This window comes from Agelaius tricolor, unplaced genomic scaffold (assembly GCF_023055355.1).
Source record: "Agelaius tricolor isolate 1412-34295 unplaced genomic scaffold, bAgeTri1.0.p SCAF_68, whole genome shotgun sequence".
In the NCBI taxonomy this organism is placed as follows: domain Eukaryota; kingdom Metazoa; phylum Chordata; class Aves; order Passeriformes; family Icteridae; genus Agelaius; species Agelaius tricolor.
In genome coordinates, this window is record NW_027269328.1 from 701,117 (window position 1) to 721,477 (window position 20,361).

A 20,361-nucleotide genomic window follows, 5' to 3' on the forward strand; every position below is an offset into this window, starting at 1 on the left:
CATCTCCCCCTTTTCCATCTCCCCTTTTCCATCTCCCCTTTTCCATCTTCCCTTTTCCAGCTCCCCCTTTCCCAGCTCCCTTTTTCCATCCCTCCCTTTTCCATCTCCCCTTTTCCATCTCCCTCCTTCCCAACTCCCCTTTCCCAGCTCATTTTCCATCTCCCCTTTTCCATCTTCCCTTTTCCAGCTCCCCCTTTCCCATCTCCCTTTTTTCAGCTCCCTTTTTCCATCTCCCCTTTCCCAGCTCCCTTTTTCCATCCCTCCCTTTTCCATCTCCCCTTTTCCCAACTCTCCATTTTCCATCCCCCCTTTTTGATCCCTCCCTTTTCCTTCTCCCCTTTTCCATCTCCCCTTTCCCAGCTCCCCTTTTCCATCTCCCCCTTTTCCATCCCCCCTTTTCCATCCCCCCTTTTCCATCTCCCCTTTCCCAGTTGTCCTTTTCCATCTCCCCTTTTCCCATCTCCCTTTTCCCATCTCCCCTTTTCCATCTCCCCCTTTTCCATCCTCTCTTTTCCATCTCCCCCTTTTCCATCTCCCCTTTCCCAGCCCCCTTTTCCATTCCCCCTTTCCCATCCCTCCCATCTCCCACCTCCCCTCTCGCATCCCCCAGCCCAGCTGTGTCCGTGTGATGCCCCAGGCTGTGCCGGGGCCTTTCCCGGTGTCCCTGAGCTGGAGCTGCCTGGTTTTGTGCCAGCTCCATCTCTCCTGGAACACGAATCTGTGCACAAATCCCGGAGGAAGGAAGGAATCCTCGCTCCTTTCCTTCCTTCCTTCCGTGCCAGCTGCTCGCCGAGGCCGCTCCCGGCCCGGCCGGGCTAAGGAGGCTGCGGAGGCCGGGCAGTGATGCTCATTCCTTTATTTTGTGTCCTTGCCATCCTGGAGGGCGCTCCCAGCGCGGGCTCGAAGCTACATTACAGCACAGTGAGGAGTGTCCATGCCGCCAGGAACGGCCTCTCTCCCGACACTATGTATAATATATATATATTTATAATATGTCCTGTATAGTCCTATGTATAGAGTGACAAGGATGGGCCACCAGACAGTAAACTTTTGATTTCTAAATAAATCACCAGAGCAACAGGCACGAAAATTTGGTCCTAATCGAGGCCCTCACCTTGTCCATGAACCCGCAACAGACCCGCACCCCCCTCCCCGCGGAAAAACGGCCAAACCTGAACCCCAAAAGAACAGTTCAACAACAACGAAAGGAAGCCCCGGCCCCGAGGAGCGGCCCCGCTGGGACACACGGACAGCGAACGGCACCGAGTGCCCGAGCGCTCCCGCCCTGCCGGTGTGCGGGGACAGCCCCGGCAGCGCCGCCGCTGGACGAGGACGGAGGGCTCGGGATGCTCGGGAGCGGCTCTTGGGTGCTGGAAGTGCCTCATGCCATCCCCTGCGCTGGCGATTCCCAGCCTGTGCTCTGCTGGAAGGGCTCCAGAGGATCCCAGCATGGCCACAGCTCTGCTGGAATTCCAGAGGATCCCAGCATGGCCACAGCTCTGCTGGAAGGGCTCCAGAGGATCCCAGCATGGCCACAGCTCTGCTGGAATTCCAGAGGATCCCAGCATGGCCACAGCTCTGCTGGAAGGGCTCCAGAGGATCCCAGCATGGCCACAGCTCTGCTGGAAGGGCTCCAGAGGATCCCAGCATGGCCACGGCTCTGCTGGAATTCCAGAGGATCCCACTGTGACCACAGCTGTGCTGGAAAGGCTTCTGGAGGAATCCTCCATGAACACAGCCACCCTTCCTGGGGGCACAGCCACCCTTCCTGGGCACAGCCACCCTTCTGGGCACAGCCACCCTTCCTGGGATGCTCCATGGCCCTGGGATGAGGACACCCTCAGCTCCTGAGTTGTTTCCCACACCCTGGGTGAGAACAGAGGCCAGAGGAGGTCTCTGGTTCATCACTTTGGAGCTGCTGATCCACTGAAGGGGAACTGGGACTGCTGGAAAACAAGGAAGGGAGGAAATTCTGTTCCTGCAGGCCCCCCAAGCTTCCCTCATTCTGAGTCTGTGCTTCCTGACCCTGACTCCCAGATGCTTTCTAGGAAATAACAAACCAGCTCTCCCAGTCACTGTGTTCCATAGAATCAGGGAATCCCAGACTGGTTTGGGCTGGACTTTAAAGCTCACCCAGTGCCACCTCTGTCACGGCAGGGCCACCTTCCACTGTCCCAGGCTGCTCCCAGCCCTGCCCAGCCTGGCCTTGCCAGGGCTGCAATGGTTTCCCAGGGCCAGCTCGCTCTGGGGGATGCCCTGGGACACCCCTGGCTGTGGGGGGACCTGTGGCCAGCCCTGACCCCACAGCATGGAAGGGACTCCCCCGACACCTTCCCTGCTCCCTCCTGCCAGGCTGAGCACAGCCTGGGCCTGGCTGCTGCCAGGGGAGGGGGCTCAGTCCTCAGAGCAAGGTACAGCCTGCCAAGGTGCCAGGCTGGGGGAGAAGGGGCCAGAGGTCCTGGAGGGACAGAACAGGGTGTTGTGGGGCACAGAACAGGGTGTTGTGGGGCACAGAACAGGGTGTTGTTATGGGGCACAGAACAGGGGGTTGTGGGGACAGAACAGGGTGTTGTGGGGCACAGAACAGGGTGTTGTTATGGGGCACAGAACAGGGTGTTGTTATGGGGCACAGAGGGAAAGGGAAGGGGGGAGCAGAGGGCAATCATGGAGAGCTCGAGGCAGGGCAGTGTTACATGGAAGGGGAGAGGATCCCCTGGGCAGGGCAGGGCAGGGCAGGGATGTGTCAGGACAGCTGGGAGGGGCAGTGGATGGCCCAGCACAGCCACGTGGGGATGGGACACGGCTGCTGAGGGAGCTGAGCTCAGCACAGCTCCTGCTTCCCTCTGGATGTCCCCATTCCAGGCCTGTGCCTTGCTCCCCCCCCTTCCCTCACCCCTGTCCAGAGTGCAGGAGCACTGAGGGGAGCAGGGACCAGGCCAACAGCCAAGAGCAGCCTGCCCAGAACAGTGCTGGGGTCTCCTTCCCTGGGAGATCCCAAACCCACCTGGCCACATCCCTGAGTAACTGCTCCAGGGTCCCTTCCAACCTCATCCACCCTGTGCAGGAATTCTCTTTGTTTCCAGGGGACATTTTCCACCTGCAATCCTCCCTGTCCAGTCCTTTGCTGACCCAGGAGAGCCAGGGGTCACTCCCTCATCCATCACAGGGATGTCCCCACCTCCACCATCCCAGGGACACCAGAGCTGCTTCACCAGCTTCCCTCCACCCTCCACAAGTGCTGTCCCTGCAGCTGCTGGGGCAGGAGCCAACCCCCAGAGCCCTGGTGGCTTCCCCCTCTTACCCACCACCATTCCACATCCAGTCCTCCACAACCCACCAGGGAATTTGTCCCAAGCAGGATGTGACAGAGGCGACCTCCGTGTGCCATTGTCCAGGGCACAGCGATGCCATCGCTGCCCTGGGTGTCACCTCCTCGTCCCACATTTCCCTGTCCCTTTAGCTGCAGGTGGAGCCTCTGGCAGCCCGGAGCTCGGCAGGCAGCGCTGCTCGCAGGCTGGGCGTGTCCCTGGAGGGGCTGGAAGTGGGTGGAGATTTCCAGATTTCCAGATTTCCACCTCGGGCCGCGTCAGGAGCTGCACACCCACGGTCAGCGATGGGAGCCTCGGTGGGGCTGTCTCCAGTGTCCCCAGAGTGTCCCCAGGGCGTGGCACGGCTGGACAAAGCCCTGGCCTTTGGGTGACTTGGTCTGGTGACTCTGCAAGCCCTGTGGATGGAGCTGGTGCTCCTGCAGTGCCAGCCGTGCCCGCAGTGGGTGAGGTGTCCCTGCTGCCACCAGAGTCGATGCAGGCTGGGGAGTCCCTCTGGGGGACTCTGACAAGGCACTGCCACCACGAAGTCTCCCAATCCACGCAGAAATCTCCAAATTCCCTGGGATCCAGCACGGCAAAGCCAGCACCAGGGGCCAGGGCAGCCTCAGCCTGTGCCACAGCTCCTGCAGAGGGGCCCGTGTCCCTCCTGCTGGGATGGAGCAGTCCTGGTGCTGTCCCGTGCCCAGCCCTGTGCCAGGCGGTGTGGGCAGGGCTGGGAGCTGGGCAAACCCCGGGGGGGTCAGCACGGTGCCCACTGCCAGCCTGGATGTCCATCAGTCCGAGCACAAATCCTGCCTCCGCTCCATAAATAAATAGGTTAAATAAATAAAGTGACAGATCCGGATCAGGGGGGCGGAGGGAGGGGAGGAGAGAGGGAGGGAGGGAAGGAGGGAGGGGCAGCCGCCCTGGCCCGGGGCCGTTCGTGTCTCGCACAAACACACACAAAGTAGCTGAGGACAAGGACGAGCTGGGGCCGCTGGGCCGGGCCCCCCTCGGCCCTCGGGGGCTCAGTCCGGGACGAGGCGTCCAGGCGGTCACTCCTGGGCCGGCAGAGGGGCGGCACCCGCGGAGCTGGAGGCCAGGGACACGTGGGTGGTGGAGGAGGGCAGCGACCGCGGCGTCTGGCACCTGGGGACACAGAGACACTGTGGGGCTGCTGCCCTGCCCTGCCTTCACACCCTGCCCAAAATCCAGCCCTTTGCCTGGTCCTTTGCCGTGCAGGCAGCACCCAAGGGCACCCCTTGCTGGCTGGGAGGATACCTTGGGTCTGGGAAATAGGATATCATGGAATGGTTTGGGTTGGGGAGATCTTAAAATTCACCCAGTGCCACCCCTGCCATGGCAGGGACACCTCCCACTGTCCCAGGGTGTCCCAGTGTCCAGCCTGGCCTTGGGCACTGCCAGGGATCCAGGCTGGGCACCCTGTGCCAGGCCTGCCCACCCTGCCAGGGCACAATTCCCCATTCCCAAGATCCCATCCAGCCCTGCCCTGTGGCACTGGGAGCCATTCCCTGGCTCCTGTCCCTCCAGGCCTTGTCCCCAGTCCCTCTGCAGCTCTCCTGGAGCCCCTTCAGGCCCTGCCAGGGGCTCTGAGCTCTCCCTGGCTCCTTCTCCTCTCCAGGTGAGCACCCCCAGCTCTCCCACCCCCAGCCCTGGAGCAGCTCTGGGGCTCCTCTGGGCTCTGTCCAGCAGCCCCAGGTCCCTCCTGCCCAAGCTGCTGTTTCCCAGCACAGCCTCAGCAGCATTTCAATCTCAGCACAGCCGCAGCTCCCGGGCAGGCTCAGCCCTGACGGGACGGGGCCTCTCCCGCTCTGCCTGCCCCAGCGCCCCCCGTCCCCCCCAGCAGGTGCCAGCCGTGTCCCCGCGCCGCTGTCACCCACCAGGAGCGGGATTTGCGCACACGGGAGGCCGCCGGCCGCTCCAGGAGGCTGTCCAGGTGCATCAGGCGCTCCAGGTGCAGCGCCCGCGGGTCCTGCTCCGCCGCGGGGTCCCTGCTGCGCTCAAACTCGAAGATGGCCGGGGGGGACAGGTCCAGCTCCAGGAACATGATGTTCTCAGCCTGCCCGGGGGACAGCCAGCACGGAGTCACCGTGGGGAGGACACGGCCCCGGCTCGGTGAGCCGCACTGCCGGGGCAGTGGGATCCTCTCCTGGCTGCCCTGGCACTGGGCTGTGGGCTCAAGGCTCTGCTCTGGATCTCCCAGCCTGTCCCACAGCTGTCCCCTCCAATGGCAGGAGAGCCAGAAGCTCCAGGACTGGAGCTGGGAGATAAAGCTGGGAGCTTGGATTGGTGTATCCCAGATCCCATGAGCTTGTTTACTCCATCTTCCCTTCCAGGGTTATCCATCCCTCCACCCATCCAGTCACCATCTGCCTTCATCCACCCACCTCTAGCTCTCCAATCACCTCCATCCATCTACCCACCCACCCATCCACACACCTCCATCCACATCCATCCATGGATCCATCCATCCATCCATCCATCCATCCATATAGCTCCATCCACACATCTATCCATGTCCATCCATCCATCCACTCACCCATCCACACATTCATGCACATCCACCCACACATCCATCCACATCCATCCATGGATCCATTCATCCACACATTCACACACCTCCATCCACACATCTATCCATGTCCATCCATCCCTCCATCCATCTCCATCCATCCATCCATCCATGCCCATCCATCCACCCACCAACCCACATATTCATACACACCCATCACACATCCATCCACATCCACCCATGGATCCATCCATCTACACATTCATACACCTCCACCCACACATCCATCCATGTCCATCCATCCATGTCCATCCATCCATGTCCATCCATCCATCCATCCATCCATCCATCATCCATCCATCCATCCATCCATCCATCCATCCATCCATCATCCATCCATCCATCCATCATCCATCCATCCATCCATCCATCCATCCATCATCCATCCATTATCCATCCATCCCTCCATCCATCCATCCATCCATCCATCATCCATCCATCCATCCATCCATCCATCCATCCATCCATCCATCATCCATCCATGGATCCATGGATCCATCCATCCATCCATCATCCATCCATCCATCCATCCATGGATCCATCCATCATCCATCCATCATCCGTCCATCCATCCATCCAACACCCATCCATCCATATCCATCCCCCATCCATCCATGTCCATCCCTCCATCCGTCCCTCCCCACCCACCCCATTAACCCACCCCGTGCCCACCCCGTGCCCACCCCGCTGTCCCCTGGCGCACCCGGAAGCGGGGGTGGGATCTCCTGGCCATGGCCACCCTGGCGTAGTGGCTGATGGGCCTCTTGTAGCCCACGGCCGAGGTCGGGCGCCGCTTCATCTGGGAGCTGCTCCTGGAGCACACGGAGGGGGATGTGACCAACAGTGCCCCAGGGACCACGCGGGGCTGGGCTTGGAGGGGATTCACACCCATGGGCACCTACAGGAGTCACCCAGCCCTGGGGACACTCCTGTGCATTGGCAGGGACAGGGACAGTGCCCTGGGGACAGGGACTATACCCTGGGGACAGGGACACAGAGACACAGGGACAGTGCCCTGGGGACAGGGACACAGGGATGTATCCTGGGGACAGGGACTATACCCTGGGGACAGGGACACAGAGACACAGGGACAGTGCCCTGGGGACAGGGACACAGGGATGTATCCTGGGGACAGGGATGGGGACACAGGGACTGTACCCTGGGGACAAGGATAGGGACAGGGACAGGGACACAGCGACGCACCCTGGGGACAGGGACACGGGGACACAGGGATTGTACCCTGGGGACAGGGACACAGTGACAAGGACTGTACCCTGGGATGGGGACTGTGCCCTGGGGACAAGGACAGGGACAGGGACACAGGGAGAAGGACAGGGACAGGGACTGTACGCTGGGGACAGGGATGGGGACACGAGGACTGTACCCTGGGGACAGGGACACAGGGACACAGGGATGTACCTTGGGGACAGGGACACAGGGACACAGGGACATACCCTGGAGACAGGGACAGGGACACAGGGACACAGGGACAGGGACACAGGGACAGGGACACAGGGACACAGGGATGTACCTTGGGGACAGGGACACAGGGACAGAGGGACATACCCTGGGGACAGGGACAGGGACACAGGGACACAGGGACACAGGGACACAGGGACACCGGGACACAGGGACACAGTGACACAGGGGCACAGGGACACAGGGACACCGGGACACAGGGACACAGTGACACAGGGACACAGGGACAGAGGGACATACCCTGGAGACAGGGACAGGGACACAGGGACACAGGGACACAGGGACATAGGGACATACCCTGGGGACAGGGACAGGGACACAGGGACACAGGGACACCGGACGCACCCTCCGGCGGGAACCAGCGGCTGGAATTTCCACTGCTCCTCATCGCCGTCGAAGTACAGGCGGTTCATGATCTTGTTCTTCTCCTCAGGAGGGATGAAATTCTCGATGATCAAATACCTGAGGGATGGAGCAGGAGCAGGAGAGGAAGGGGTTAACGTGGCAGGAGACAGAAAACAGGCACAGAGGGAGGGGAAAGGCAGGAAGAGAAGGAGACAGGGCAGGGAGAAGAAACATCCGGGGGATGAAAATGTGATGGAAGGGAGAGCTTGAAGGAACAGATGCAGCCATGGAAAAGGGAGAGGCAGGAGAGGACGGCATCAGAGAGGAGCCCAGGAGCTCTGGGGCTCCAGGCAGCACCAGGACCCTTCCTTCCCCTCCTGCTGTGTCTGCTCCTCCACTGCCCAGCCTGAAAATCAAGGGAAGCTCAGCAATGCCAAGTGGACCCCAGGGGGAATCTTTTCTCCTGTGTTTTTTGGGCAAGTGGAGCAGCTGTCAAAAACTGTTTTGAGGCAAGGAGTTGCACCAGTGAGCTGTGGCTTCCAGTCAGAACCACGCTGGAGGAGAGAAGGGGCCAAACTGGAGAGGGAATTCTGTTTGTAGTGAAGCTGCTTCACCCTGCAAACGCTGCAGTGCTTGTAAATAGCTGGGGGGTTACAGGCACTGAGAGAGAGAGAGAGAGAGAGAGAGGAGTGTTTGAAGTGAGAACAAACCCCCGGGGGCTGCAGAGCTGCAGCTGCAGCTGCGGGAGGCTCCCGGAGGGAAAACTCTGCCAGGAGGGAGCCAGGAGCTCCAGGGAGGGAAAACTCTGCCAGGAGGGAGCCAGGAGCTCCAGGGAGGGAAAACTCTGCCAGGAGGGAGCCAGGAGCTCCAGGGAGGGAGGGAAAACTCTGCCAGGAGGGAGCCAGGAGCTCCAGGGAGGGAGGGAAAACTCTGCCAGGAGGGAGCCAGGAGCTCCAGGGAGGGAGGGAAAACTCTGCCAGGAGGGAGCCAGGAGCTCCAGGGAGCTGGGGCCACCCTGAGTCCCCAGAGCTGCTGTCCGTTTGAGGACACTCTGGGGGCCAGAGCAGGTCACCAGGGGTGGCCTCGGGGGTCACCTCCCAGGTTCAGCCACAGCCAGGGTTTGTGCTGGAACATTTTCTGGTTTTTCCCCTTTTCCCGGCAACTCTTGGACGCCCCCTGTGCTGCTGCCCCCAGTGCCACACCTTGTGCCACCTCTGACACCTGGGCAGGGCTCGGCTGTCCCTGTCTCTGGGTGGGGTCAATCCCTCCAGTTCTGCACCCACTCTGAGCCTCTGAGCCCCCCAACCCTGCTCTGAGCATCCTAACCCTGCTATGAGCCCCTGAGCCCTCCTCTGAGCACCCCAACCCTGCTGTGAGCCCCCCAACCCTGCTCTGAGCCCCCCAGCCCTGCTCTGAGCCCCTGAGCCCTACTTTGAGCCCCCCCCAACCTGGATCTGAGCTCCTGAGCCCTGCTCTGAGTCGCTGAGTCCTACTCTGAGGACCCCAACCCTGCTCTGAGCCCAAGTCTTGCTCTAAGCACCCCAAACACTGCTCTGAGCCCCCAACCCTGCTCTGAGTTTCTGAGCCTGCTCTGAGCATTCCAAACCTGCTTTGAGCACCCCTCAGCTCTTCTCTGAGCCCCCCAGCCCTGCTCTGAGCACTCCAACCCTGCTCTGAGCACCCCAGCCTTGCTCTGAGCACCCCAAACCTGTTCTAACACCCCAATCCTACTCTGAGCCCCCCCAGCCCAGCTCTGCACACCCATTTCTTCATGGCCACCTGGTCCAGGGGACCCCCAAGCCCCTCACCAACACCCCAACACCTACTTGAGCTTCAGCTCCCTCGTCTGCTCGTTCTGGGCCTCCTCCAGGTCCTGGCGCACGCGGATGTACTCGTCGTGCTGGTCCTGGATCTCAGCCTTCACCGCCTGCAGCTTGGCATAGAGCTGGGAGGGGACAGCAGCACCTCAGCCCTGTCCCCAGGAGGGACCTCCTCGTCCCTGTCCCCACCTGCCACGCTCTCACCTTCTTGAGCTTCTTGGTTTTGATCTCCACCTCCTGCTGCAGGGACGTGTAGGTCTCGCGCAGCTCCATGGTCTCCTCGTCCCTCAGCAGCATCTCCTGCTGCATCTCCCGCTCCCGGCGTTTCTGTGGGGCAGGGACACGGCTGGGACCGGCATGGGGACAGGGAGGACACCCCCAGGACACCCCCAGGATGCCCCCAGGACACCCCCAGGACAGCCCTGTCACCCCCTCCCTGGTACCTGCTCGGCGATCTCCTGCCGCCTCAGCTCCAGCATCTTCTGCTGCTCGTTGGTGTGGTCCACGATGGTCCTGCCCCCGATCAGCAGCTTGCTCTCCATGGCCTGCAGGGGACAGGGGGACAGGGCAGGGGTCAGGGCTGCCATCCCCACCCCTGCCCGGGGGCTTTGCCCCATGCCACCCTCACTGGGTGTGACCCACATCCCTGATTGTGTGGTCACCCCTATTCCTGATCCTTGGTGGTCACTCCTACCCCCGATCCCTGTCCCCAGCCCTGATCCCTGCTGGTGAACCCCATCCCTAATCCCTAATGGTCACCCCCATCCTTGATCCCTGTTCCCATCCCTGATCTCTGTCCCTGATCCCTGATCCCTGTCCCCATCCCCGATCCCTGTCCCTGATCCCTGATCCCTGTCCCCATCCCCGATCCCTGTCCCCATCCCTGATCCCTGTCCCTACCCCTGACCCCTGTCCCCATCCCTGATCCCTGTCCCCATCCCTGATCCCTGTCCCCATGCTTGATCCCTGTCCCCATCCCCGATCCCTGTCCCCATCCCCGATCCCTGTCCCCATCCCTGATCCCTGTCCCCAGCCCTGATCCCTGTCCCCATCCCCGATCCCTGTCCCCATCCCTGATCCCTGTCCCCATCCCTGATCCCTGTCCCTACCCCTGACCCCTGTCCCCATCCCCGATCCCTGTCCCTACCCCTGACCCCTGTCCCTACCCCTGATCCCTGTCCCCAGCCCTGATCCCTGTCCCCAGCCCTGCTCTCAGGGATGTGGGAGGTTCAGTGTCCCTCTGCTCAGAGCCCTGCTGCTGAGGAGGAGGAGGCTGTTCATGATTAGATTGGACATTGGGAACAATTCCCACCTGGAAAGGGCTGCCCTGCCCTGGCACAGCTGGGACTCCAGGGATGGGATGGGATGGGATGGGATGGGATGGGATGGGATGGGATGGGATGGGATGGACAGCAGCTGCAGGCCAGACCCTGCCCCATCGGGCTGGCACACAGAAATGCATAAACACACACATAAACATACACAAATACACACACAAATGGGCTGTGCACACAGAAATGGGGCTGTGCACACATAAACACACACAAATACACACAAGTACACACACACACAAATGGGCTGTGCACACAGAAATGGGGCTGTGCACACATAAACACACACAAATACACACAAGTACACACACACACACAAGGGCTGTGCACACAGAAATGGGGCTGTGCACACATAAACACACACAAATACACACAAGTACACACACACACACAGGGGCTGTGCACACAGAAATGGGGCTGTGCACACATAAACACACACAAATACACACAAGTACACACACACACACAAGGGCTGTGCACACAGAAATGGGGCTGTGCACACATAAACACACACAAATACACACAAGTACACACACACACACAGGGGCTGTGCACACAGAAATGGGCCTGTGAACAAGAAATGCACAAACACACAAATATACACACAGGGGCTGTGCACACAGAAATGCCAAATACACACACACAAATATACACACAGGGGCTGTGCACACAGAAATGCACAAACACACACACAAATATACACACAGGGGCTGTGCACACAGAAATGCACAAACACACAAACACACAAATATACACACAGGGGCTGTGCACACAGAAATGCCAAATACACACACACAGGGAGCACATCCTGTGCCAGGCTGAGCACGTTCACACACACATTGGTATGTGTGGGAGCACCAGGTGTCTGTGCACACCATGTGTGTGTGTATGTGCACACTGTGTGTGTGTGTGTGTGTGTGTGTGTGCACTGTGTGTGTGTGTATGTATGTGCACACTGTGTGTGTGTATGTGCACACTGTGTGTGTGTGTGCACTGTGTGTGTGTGTATGTGCACACTGTGTGTGTGTGTGTGTGTGTGTGTGTGTGTGCACTGTGTGTGTGTGTATGTGCACACCGTGTGTGTGTGTGTGTGTGTGTGTGCACTGTGTGTGTGTGTATGTGCACACCGTGTGTGTGTATGTGCACACTGTGTGTGTGTGTGCACACCGTGTGTGTGTATGTGCACACTGTGTGTGTATGTGCACACCATGTGTGTGTGTATGTGTGAGTGCACTGTATTATGTGCACACTGTGTGTGTCCATGTACACACTGTCTGTGTATGTGCACTCTGTGTGTATTTGCACACTGTGTGTCTATGTGCACACTGTATGTGTACGTGCACACTGTATGTGTGTGTCTATATGCACGTTGTGTGTCTGTGTGCACACTGTGTGTGTATGCACTCTGTGTGTGCCTGTGTGTGTGTATGTGCACACTGTGTGTGTCTATGTACACACTGCCTGTGTATGTGCACTCTGTGTGTATTTGCACACTGTGTGTCTATATGCACGTTGTGTGTCTGTGTGCACACTGTGTGTGTGTATGCACTCTGTGTGTGTCTGTGTGTGTGTATGTGCACACTGTGTGTGTCTATGTACACACTGTGTATGTGCACTCTGTGTGTATTTGCACACTGTGTGTCTATATGCACGTTGTGTGTCTGTGTGCACACTGTGTGTGTGTATGCACTCTGTGTGTGCCTGTGTGTGTGTATGTGCACACTGTGTGTGTCTATGTACACACTGCCTGTGTATGTGCACTCTGTGTGTATTTGCACACTGTGTGTCTATGTGCACACTGTGTGTGTCTATGTGCACACTGTGTGTGTGTGTACATGCACAATGTATGTCTGTGTCTGTGTGCACACTGTGTGTGTATGCACTCTGTGTGTGTCTGTGTGTGTATGTGCACACTGTGTGTGTCTATGTGCACATTGTATGTGTGTGTGTTTATATACACAGTGTGTGTGTGCACTCTGTGTGTGTGTGCACATTGTGTCTGTGTGCACAGTGTCTGTGTATTTGTGTGTGTGCACACTCTGAGTCTGTGTGCACACTGTGTGTGCACTCTGTGTCTGTGTCTCTATGTGCACACTGTATGTATGTGTGTTTATGTGCAGTGTGTGTGTGCACACTCTGTGTGGGAACACTGTGTGTGTATGTGCACACTGTGTGTATTTGTGTGTGTAAGTGCCCACTGTGTATGTGTGCACACTCTGTGTGTGTATTTGTGTGTGTGTTTGCACACTCTGTCCGTGTCCATGTTCACACTCTCTGTGTGTGTATTTGTGTGTGTGTGTGCACACTGTGTCCATGTGCACACTCTCTGTGTGTGTATTTGTGTGTGTGTGTGCACACTCTGTGTGTGTCCATGTGCACACCATGTGTGTGTGTATTTGTGTGTGTGTGCACACTGTGTCCATGTGCACACTCTCTGTGCATGTATTTGTGTATTTGTGTGTGTGTGCACACTCTGTGTCCATGTGCACACTCTGTGTGTGTATTTGTGTGTGTGTGTATTTGTGTGTGTGTGTGTATTTGTGTGTGTGTGTATTTGTGTGTGTGTGTATTTGTGTGTGTGTGTGTATTTGTGTGTGTGTGTATTTGTGTGTCTGTGTCCATGTTCACACTCTGTGTGTGTGTATTTGTGTGTGTGTGTGTGTGCACACTCTCTGTGTGTCCATGTTCACACTCTCTGTGTGTGTATTCATGCCCTGCAGCCCTGCTCCCATGTCAGGGTGTCCATGGGGGACAAATGGGGGGGACACCCTGTGCCCCCCATGGCTGCACCTCAGGGGTGCCAGCAGGGGCAGACCCAGATGTCCCCAGGACACCTCACACAGCTTCAAAACTCAATGTCCCAGCCACAGAGACAGCTCAGCCACCACCTCTGCAATGTCCCCTCTGCCACCAGCACGTGGCCACCCTCACCCCCTGGGCACAGCCCTTGTGTCCCTCTGGCCCCCAGATCCATGGGATCTGCTCCTCACAGGGCCTGCTCCCTTCCCCACTGCCATGGCCACAGCCCTGGGGGACAGCAGGGCCACCAGGCCACCCCAAGGGTGGTGCCAGCACCGGGGGGGCACACGGTGGTCATGGTGCTGCTGTCACCTGTCCCTGGGCAGGGGTCTCCATGGGGGTGCTGTGCACAGACTGGGGGCTCTGGCAAACCTGTGGCCCCCATCCCCACCCACACCTGCCTGGGGCAAGGCTCTATTTCCATGCTATTCCCCCCAGTTTTCCTCTTCCAGCTGCAGGGGATGCATTGTGGGTTCTGGGGGAACCCAGGGGACACCCCCACAGCTGTGCCAGTAGCACACAGGGGACACCCCCAGAGCTGTGCCAGCAGCACCCAGGGGACACCCCAAAGCTGTGCCAGCAGCCCCAGGGGACACCCCCAGAGCTGTGCCAGCAGCCCCAGCACCCAGGGGACACCCCAAAGCTGTGCCAGCAGCCCCAGGGGACACCCCACAGCCGTGCCAGCAGCCCCAGCACCCAGGGGACACCCCAAAGCTGTGCCAGCAGCACCCAGGGGACACCCCCAGAGCTGTGCCAGCAGCCCCAGGGGACACCCCAAAGCTGTGCCAGCAGCCCCAGGGGACACCCCCAGAGCTGTGCCAGCAGCCCCAGGGGACACCCCACAGCCGTGCCAGCAGCACCCAGCACCCAGGGGACACCCCCAGAGCCTTGGGTGCCCCAGCCAGCGCCCCTGACCCTGGGGATCCCACCCTCCTCCCTTTGGATGGGTGCCCCAGGCTGGGTGTTCTGCTGGGGGCTGACACCCCCAAGGGCAGCCCCCCACCCGGTCTGTGCCATCCCCTGCCAGGGCTGGGGGCACTGGGGTGCCAGGGGCCCCTCAGCCCTTCTCCTCCAAACCCAGTTCTTGGTCCCAGTTGCTCCCCTTGATGCTGAGTGTCCCCTGGGGACCCCGCTGGGGCACAGGATGGGGACAAGGTGGGTGCTGGGACAATGATGCCACTGCCATCCCCTCCCTGACACCATCCCTGCCAGATTAAGAGGTTTCTCAGTGCCACTGTTTCCTCCCTGCCAGGGCATTGATTCCCTCTAAGGAGGAGACTCCCAATCTCCTTTAGCACTAAGCCTCTCCCAGGAACTCATTTCCGGCACCCAAAGAACTTCCCAGCCCTTTCCCTCCCGCTGACCTCGGCCTCAGCCCCTGGCACGGCCCTTGGGAACAGCCACACCCCATACCCAGCTCCCCTAGGCACAGCCCCTCGGCCTGGGCACACATCTGGGCAGCCAGGAGCACATCTGGGCACCCAGGAGCACATCTGGGGGCCCAGGAGCACATAAGGGCACCCAGGAGCACATCTGGGGGCCCAGGAGCACATAAGGGCACCCAGGAGCACATCAGGGCAGCCAGGAGCACATCTGGGGGCCCAGGAGCACATAAGGGCACCCAGGAGCACATCAGGGCACCCAGGAGCACATCTGGGGGCCCAATGCACATCTGCTGGGGCAGGCTGACCCTACCTCTCTGAGCTCCATGTCCCACATGTCCCAGCTGGGTGGCAGAGGCAGAGCCCACACCCACGAGTGTGACAATAAGGCAGGGTGCAGTGTGTCACCCGTGGGGAGAGGGGCACCCTGTGTCCCCCTGTCACCTCAGCTCTCTTTGCCATGGTCACTACAGAGCCAGTGGCTCCTTGCCCGGCCCCACAGTGTGGCAAAGCTGCCCACGAGCACCCTGAGGCCACCCAGTGTCCCCACAGTGTCCCACGGGCTGTGCCCCTCTGGCACAGGGGGATTTGTGCTCACTGAGGTGACACCTCTCTGCTGTCACTGTTCTGGACCCCCACAGTCAGAGGGTCCCTGTGTGCAGAGCAGCCCCAAAGGCCACCAAAAGGGACATGGTGTCATCTTGCCTCCGGCCCTGCCTGGTTACTCAGCAGTTCCAGGACACACAGTGGCCCTGAGCCAGCCCTGCTGAGCCAGACAGGGACACTGTGCTGGACAGCTGCCAGCCCAGCCCAGCCTGCACCCCACAGCCTGCACCCCACAGCGGTGGGGGATGGCTGCAGAGACCCCTGGGCCGGGCATCCTGCAGTGCCAGGGCACTTGGCACGGGACACTTGTCACGGGACACCCGCTGTGCCAGCCAGCAGCCCACGGCTGTGCCCCGGTGGCACGTCCCAGTGCCATCCCACGCTCTCTGTGCGGGCACCCAGGCACGGTCACGCATCCCTGGGCACAATCACACATCCCTGGGCACGGCCACGTGTCCCTGGGGCTGCAACAAACACCAGCCTGGGCATGGGAGAGGGTGCAGACCCCTGCCCAGCCCTGGCACCCCAGGCATGTCCCCACCAGAGGGTCCCTCCCTGCCTGGGCTCCAGCCCAGTCCCTGCATCCAGTGAGCGCCAGCCAGAGGGGCTGTGCCAGAGGGGCTGTGCCACGGGGGCCATGCTGAGTGTGATGCCAAGGCTCCCTCCCCACTGGGGGTCCCAGCCCCAAGGCCACCACAGGCAGGGGGCAGGGGTCAGGACCCCCCAGTGCAGTGGGGACAGGAGCAGGGCTGGGGCAGGGGGAGGTGCAGCCCCAGAGCCCGGCACAGCTGGGGCTGCCGTGGCCCCTCTCACCCTCAGCACCAAAGCCCTGAGCATCCCTGAGCCAGCAGTGGTGCCCCCATCCACCCTGCCCTGGCTCAGGGTGCCAGGAAGGGTTTGGGGTGGGGAGGGGGATGGGGTCCCTGCAGAGCTGCCAGGCCCTGCCCATCCCCACAGAGCCCACTGGGAGCCAGGAGCTGCACAGAACTGGGGGCAGGTGGGGACAGGTGCCCCATGTCCCCAGCTCCAGCCCTGGGCTCACTCCCGAGGCTAGCAGGGACGAATCTGCAGCATCACTCCCATCACTCCCCCTTCCCACACCAGCTGCTTTGTTGTGCCGAAGGGGACAAGAGCTGAGCAAAGCACACCCGTGCCACAGTGACCCTCTCCCCTGTGGCCCTTCCCTGCCACTCCCTGCAGCTCCCACACAGGTCCCCACAGTGTCCCCACGCAGGTCTGAGGGCCAGCCAGAGCCTGGGGCTGCCCCTGGGGACCCTGCCTGGTCCCCTCACTTGGGAGGCTCCCTTGCTGGGCACACGGTGGGCACCTCCCTCAGGCTCCCTGCTTGGGATCCATTCCCACTCCACACCAGGGGCTGGGGGGCACAGCAGGCACCCCGGCCCCATTTGTCACCACCATGCCTGGCAACACAAACCTTGTACTTGATGGCCAGCAGCTCCGTGGCCTCCTGCTCCTTCCGCAGGTCCTCTATCATCTTCTCCTTCTCCTGGAGCAGCTTCTGCTTCTCCTCACTCACCAGGCTGTGGTCATCCTGGATAGCGGCTTTCTCCTCTTCCAGCCTCTCCTTCTGCTCCTTCAAGTAATTCTCCATGGTCTTCTCCAGGCCATCCTCATTCTCGTCCTCCCCTTCATTGTCCACGGTGCCCTCTCCGTCCATTGCTTTCTTCCTCCGGCTGCTCCTCCTCCTCTTCTTGCCCAGCATCCCGCGTTTCTCCAGCTGGGCTTTCAGCCGCACGATCTCCTCCTGGAACTCCCGCAGCAAGGTGTCCTTGGGGTCCTCGTTCACCCGGGGCTTGTTCTTGATGTTCTTGGCCCTGTTGGCGAACCTGAGGGTGGAGAGGCTCTCGTCGTAGCTGTGCGAGGCCGGGCCCAAGGTGGCCACCATGATTGTCTTGGCGTTGCCCCCGAGGGAGTCCTGCAGCAGGCGGGTGAGCTTGGAGTCCCGGTAGGGGATGTGCGTGCTCCGGCCGTCCACCAGCGCCGAGATGACGTTGCCCAGGGCCGAGAGGGAGAGGTTGATCTTGGAGGCCTCCTTGGGGCGCTCTCCGTGGGCCCCCATTTTGTTCTGGCGCTCGCTGCCGGCCAGGTCCACGAGGTTGAGCTTGCCCACGCGGATGTGCTCCTCGCCGTCCGGGCCCGTCTCGCTGCACTCGATGGTGATCAGGAAGATGGCGTGGGAGCGCGAGCTGTGCTCGTTCATGTTGGTGCTGCCCACGGAGCGCGTCTGGCTGCCCAGGTTCATCACGTGCTCGATCTCCTTGACGTTCTTGGTCACGAAGGACGAGAGGTCCTTGATGTACACCCCGGTCTCGGGGTTCTCCTTCAGCTCCAGCTTCTTGCTCTGGTCCTTGGCGAGGAGGTCCCTGATCTCCTCCTGGTAGATCTCCAGGTACGAGGCCCTCACCAGGTACTGCTGGTTCTGCGAGCGGGAGATGTGGGTGAAGATGTGCTCGAAGGCGCTGGGGATGATGCCGCGCTTCTCGGGCTCCGCCCAGGCGCCCTGCATGGTGTAGGTCTTGCCGGTGCCGGTCTGGCCGTAGGCGAAGACGGTGCCGTTGAAGCCCTGCAGCACCGAGTCGATGAGCGGCCGCACGGTCTCATCGTAGAGGTCGGCCTGCTTGGAGCTGGCGTCGTACACGGCGTCGAAGGTGAAGGTCTTGGGCAGCTCCCCGGGGGCGGCGCGGGGGTTGCGGATGCTCACCTGGCCCAGCTTCACGTCCAGCTCCAGGACGCGCTCGTATCCCGCCGCCTCCTCCCGCCGGCTCATGGGCCGGCACCGGGCCACCACCCGGAGCGCCTCGCAGCCGCTGCGGGGCTTACCGGCCATGGCGGCGGCGGGCGGGGCCGGCGGCGCAGCGGGGCTGGGGGGCTCAGCCGCGTCGCCCCCGCGGCATCCCCGGGGCCGAGGCCGGGGCCGGAGCCGGGGCCGGGGCGGAGCGGGCGGGGCCGGGGCGGGGGGCGCGGGCGGCCGGGGCGCGGCGGGGCGGCCCCGCCGGGCGCTCGCTCATGGCAGCGCGGCCGCTGCGCCCCGCCCGGTGCGGGGATGGGGCGGGCGGGGCGGGCCGGGGCGGGGCGCGGCCGCGCCGCGATTGGTGCGCGCTCCCGCAGCCGCGCCCGCGCCCCCCCGAGCGCGCTCCCGCGGCCGCGCACCCGCAGGCGCGGGCGGGAGCGCCGCCGGCCCCCCCGGGCACGCCGGGAGCTGTAGTGCGGCCTTTGTGCTGAGCCCGGGATGCGGGGATCGGGGGCAGCACCGGGGCGCGGAATGAAGGATGCGGGACCGGGATGCTGCATCGGAATGCAGAACCGGCATGTGGGATCGGGATGTGGGATGAAGGATGCGGCGTTGGAATGCGGGATTGGGATGTGGGATGAAGGATACGGGTCTGCCGAGCGGGGCTGGGATGCAGGATTAGGATGCAGGATACAGGATGCAGGATTGGGATATGGGATCACAAATGCAGGAATGGCATGCAGGATGCGGGACTGGGATACGGGATGAAGGATGCAGGACTGGGATGTAGGACAAAGGATTGGAATGTAGGAGTGGGATGCTGCACTGGAATGCAGGACTGGGGTGTGGGATGAAGGATGCAGCGCTGGGGTCCGGTGCTGGGATGCAGCACTGGAATGCAGGACTGAGGTTCTGGGCTGGGATGCTGCATTGGAATGCAGGAGTGGAATGCAGGATGAAGGATTCCAGATGAAGGATTGAGGATGAGGGATGCAGGTCTGGGATGTGGGATACAGGATGTGGGCTGCAGAATGCAGGATGCAGGATTTGTGTCCCTGATGGAGAGTGTTTTTGTGGAATGAAGGATGTGGGATGCAGGATGCAGGGTGCAGGGTCCATGATGGGGGATCAGGGATGTGGGATTGGGATGCAGGACAGAGGCAGGAGAGGCAGGAGAAGCAGGGGATGCCCAGTCCCATCCCATCCCTGTGGGGCCGAGGCAGGGTCACCCCGTGGAGTCTGGGGGTCCCTGGGCTGTCCCAGGCTCTGTGACCCCTTGCAGCCAGGCATGGCTGCTGCATCCCAGGGGGAATAATCCCGGTGCCTTATGGGGCTGCGGGGGGAGATTAAACATTCTTGTGGTTAATCAAGTCTGAGCAGCCACCCGCTCCTTCCCCAGAACCAGAGATTATCCCATAATTAATTAATTAGGGTATTTGCTGCCGTACACAGGCCTGCCTGGTGCTGTCTGAGTCCTCCTGCTCCAGGAGGAGCTTCCAGGCAGGGACAGTCCCCTCCCCAAAGACACAGCCCCAGCCATGGAGGGGGACCAGGGGACAAAGCAGGGTGGGAGGGAGGAAAGTGGGAGGGAGATACAGCAGGGATGGAGGGGAGATGGAATTGGGATGGAGGAACAATGGAGGGGGCAAGTGCAGGATGGAGAGGGTGATGGGGAGGGTGAAGGGGGTTGGAGGGGGATGGAAGCTTCAGGGGAGGCAGGGTGGGAGGGGGGATGCAGCAGAGATGGAGGGGGGTGGAGGGAGGATGACAGGGATGATGCAGGGGGATGGACAGATGAAGGTGATGGGGAAGGTAATAAATGGAGGGGGCAATAGAGGAGGATGGAGGGGGCAATGGGGGTGGAGTTGAGGGATGGAGGGACAATGGAGGGGATGGAGGCTGTTATGGAGAGGGACGAAGGGAGTGATGGGAAGGTGGAGGAGGTA

The 20,361-nt window shown here is 61.0% G+C and overlaps 2 protein-coding genes across 3 annotated transcripts; one reads left to right on the forward strand and one right to left on the reverse strand.

The window, feature by feature from the left end:
* Nucleotides 1-841: 841 nt before the first annotated feature.
* On the reverse strand, nt 842-18,691 carry KIF3C (kinesin family member 3C). Of its 2 annotated transcripts, XR_011676862.1 has the most exons (9): nt 17,099-18,691; nt 9,989-10,090; nt 9,750-9,872; nt 9,552-9,670; nt 7,726-7,842; nt 6,605-6,713; nt 5,210-5,388; nt 1,783-4,457; nt 842-1,743 (listed from the first exon to the last, which is right to left on the reverse strand). XR_011676862.1 is itself a non-coding variant. In XM_071417187.1 (8 exons), the coding sequence occupies exons 1-8, from the start codon at nt 18,509-18,511 to the stop codon at nt 4,364-4,366; spliced, it is 2,256 nt and encodes a 751-aa protein (XP_071273288.1). In that variant the 5' UTR covers nt 18,512-18,691; the 3' UTR covers nt 842-4,363. The 2 variants fall into 2 exon arrangements, 1 of the variants encoding a protein (XP_071273288.1); XM_071417187.1 differs by having other exon boundaries at nt 842-4,457.
* LOC139584911 (keratin-associated protein 5-1-like) lies at nt 11,959-14,945 on the forward strand (the record flags this gene model as incomplete). Its single annotated transcript, XM_071417263.1, has 3 exons — nt 11,959-12,442; nt 13,068-13,573; nt 14,928-14,945. Coding segments are annotated over 3 exons (1,008 nt in total), but the record flags the coding sequence as incomplete, so codon positions are not given.
* Nucleotides 18,692-20,361: the final 1,670 nt, after the last annotated feature.

Bases quoted from the DNA above. Each gene is read 5' to 3' on its own strand.
- KIF3C (XM_071417187.1), bottom strand. From the start codon at position 18,511: ATGGCCGGTAAGCCCCGCAGCGGCTGCGAGGCGCTCCGGGTGGTGGCC. The intron at 9,671-9,749 runs GTGAGAGCGTGG...GTCCCCTCCCAG, and splicing joins AAACCAAGAAGCTCAAGAAG to CTCTATGCCAAGCTGCAGGC. The intron at 5,389-6,604 runs GTGCGCCAGGGG...TCCCCCGGGCAG, and splicing joins GATCCCACCCCCGCTTCCGG to GCTGAGAACATCATGTTCCT.